The 1346-nt window shown below is 57.0% G+C and overlaps 1 protein-coding gene across 1 annotated transcript in view; it reads left to right on the forward strand.

The window, feature by feature from the left end:
* The first annotated feature begins 453 nt into the window (after positions 1-453).
* Positions 454-1346, forward strand: part of LOC103581879 (E3 ubiquitin-protein ligase MARCH4-like) — a 27422-nt gene continuing 26529 nt past the window's right edge. The window contains exons 1-2 of the mRNA XM_008563605.1: positions 454-522; positions 1229-1344. Of these exons, the coding sequence (XP_008561827.1) occupies positions 454-522; positions 1229-1344 (185 nt within the window). The remainder of the gene's footprint in view (positions 523-1228; positions 1345-1346) is intronic.

Genomic DNA, 1346 nt, shown 5'->3' on the forward strand with positions numbered 1-1346 from the left:
TGTGCATGGTGTCTCGTGGGTCCTTTGATGGGAGTGAGGCAGAAGGGCTGGGTCCAAACAACGAGCTGGGGGTGGAGGCCTGGAGAGTAAGGAAGGAGGAGGTGTGGGCGTGGCCAGAGGGAGCACAGGTCAGGGAGGTGGCAGGCCCAACTGCTAAGGTCTCTGGGAAAGTAAACAAAGGAGACAGGGATTTAGCGAGCACAGATGGTGGACCCTGAGCTAGGAGGGAGAGAAAGTACAGACAAGGTGGAGACAGAGAAAGGGAAGGAGGGGAGAGAAGAGGAGCAGGTGAGGCTCACGGGAGCACTTTGGGGCCACTGTGTTGAGTAATGCAGAGACACAGACTTCTGTCATGGTCATCTGACACGTGGTCATGGAGAGCTCTGGAGAATGGGCCCAATTCTGCAGTCCGCTCACAAAGGTTTCAAATCCTGACTCTGAAAGGGCGCACGGATGAAGGAGGCACCCGAGTCCCGGGCTGACAGTTCACCAGAGAAGTCCTGCTTTATTCAACGACTGCGCGTATATTTATAGGGAGCTGCGTTCGGGGTTTGGATAGGGGTGGACGGGGCGGTAGCTGATTGGACGGGGCTGGGCAGGAAGTGAGCCTTGACCTGTGACTGGTTGAGGATTGGCGCCGGTGGGCTTTTACTGCGGAGAAGAACCTGGAAGGGCGCCATATTGCCAGGGAGTGCCTTCCCCCTCCCCCTCCGCTTGAGTGCCCACGGTATCCCTACAGACTCCACTGAGCTCTTCCAAGTCCTCTGCTTCCCCTCTTCTAGTTCTCCCAGGCTGGCTTCCCAGCTACTCCCAGCTAAGACCATGGGTGTCTAGAGGGACCTGGGCCTTCAGTGAGGGCATCTGCCCAACCTCCTAGGTCCCTGGGATTCAGACCTGCTCCATGTTTTTCTCACTAGGGGACCGGAGGCAGGAGGCTTCACCAAGAAGACTTTGGTCTCCATGCACTGGCCTTCATTGACTGCAAAGGCTGAAGACCAGAGCTCTAATCCCAGACAAAATGACCCTCATGATATATGTTTAAAACCTAGAGCCCAGGCCTCTTCCATGCTGTCTGCTGTCCCCAGACAAATCCTGTGGCCTGGTTGTGGGTGTTGTACTCTGGCCTATGTGGTTAACCCAAACCAGTGCTCCAGCCATCAACTACTCACCTACCCATCTGCAGACTCTGGGACTCGGGTCTCACCACCCTGTGCCTCTCTCCCTGCAGGGGGAGCTGCTGAGCCCGTGCCGCTGCGATGGCTCTGTCAAGTGCACGCACCAGCCATGCCTCATCAAGTGGATCAGCGAGCGGGGCTGCTGGAGCTGCGAGCTGTGCTACTACAAGT

Source organism: Galeopterus variegatus, unplaced genomic scaffold (genome assembly GCF_000696425.1).
Source record: "Galeopterus variegatus unplaced genomic scaffold, G_variegatus-3.0.2 Scaffold14172, whole genome shotgun sequence".
Classification (NCBI taxonomy): domain Eukaryota; kingdom Metazoa; phylum Chordata; class Mammalia; order Dermoptera; family Cynocephalidae; genus Galeopterus; species Galeopterus variegatus.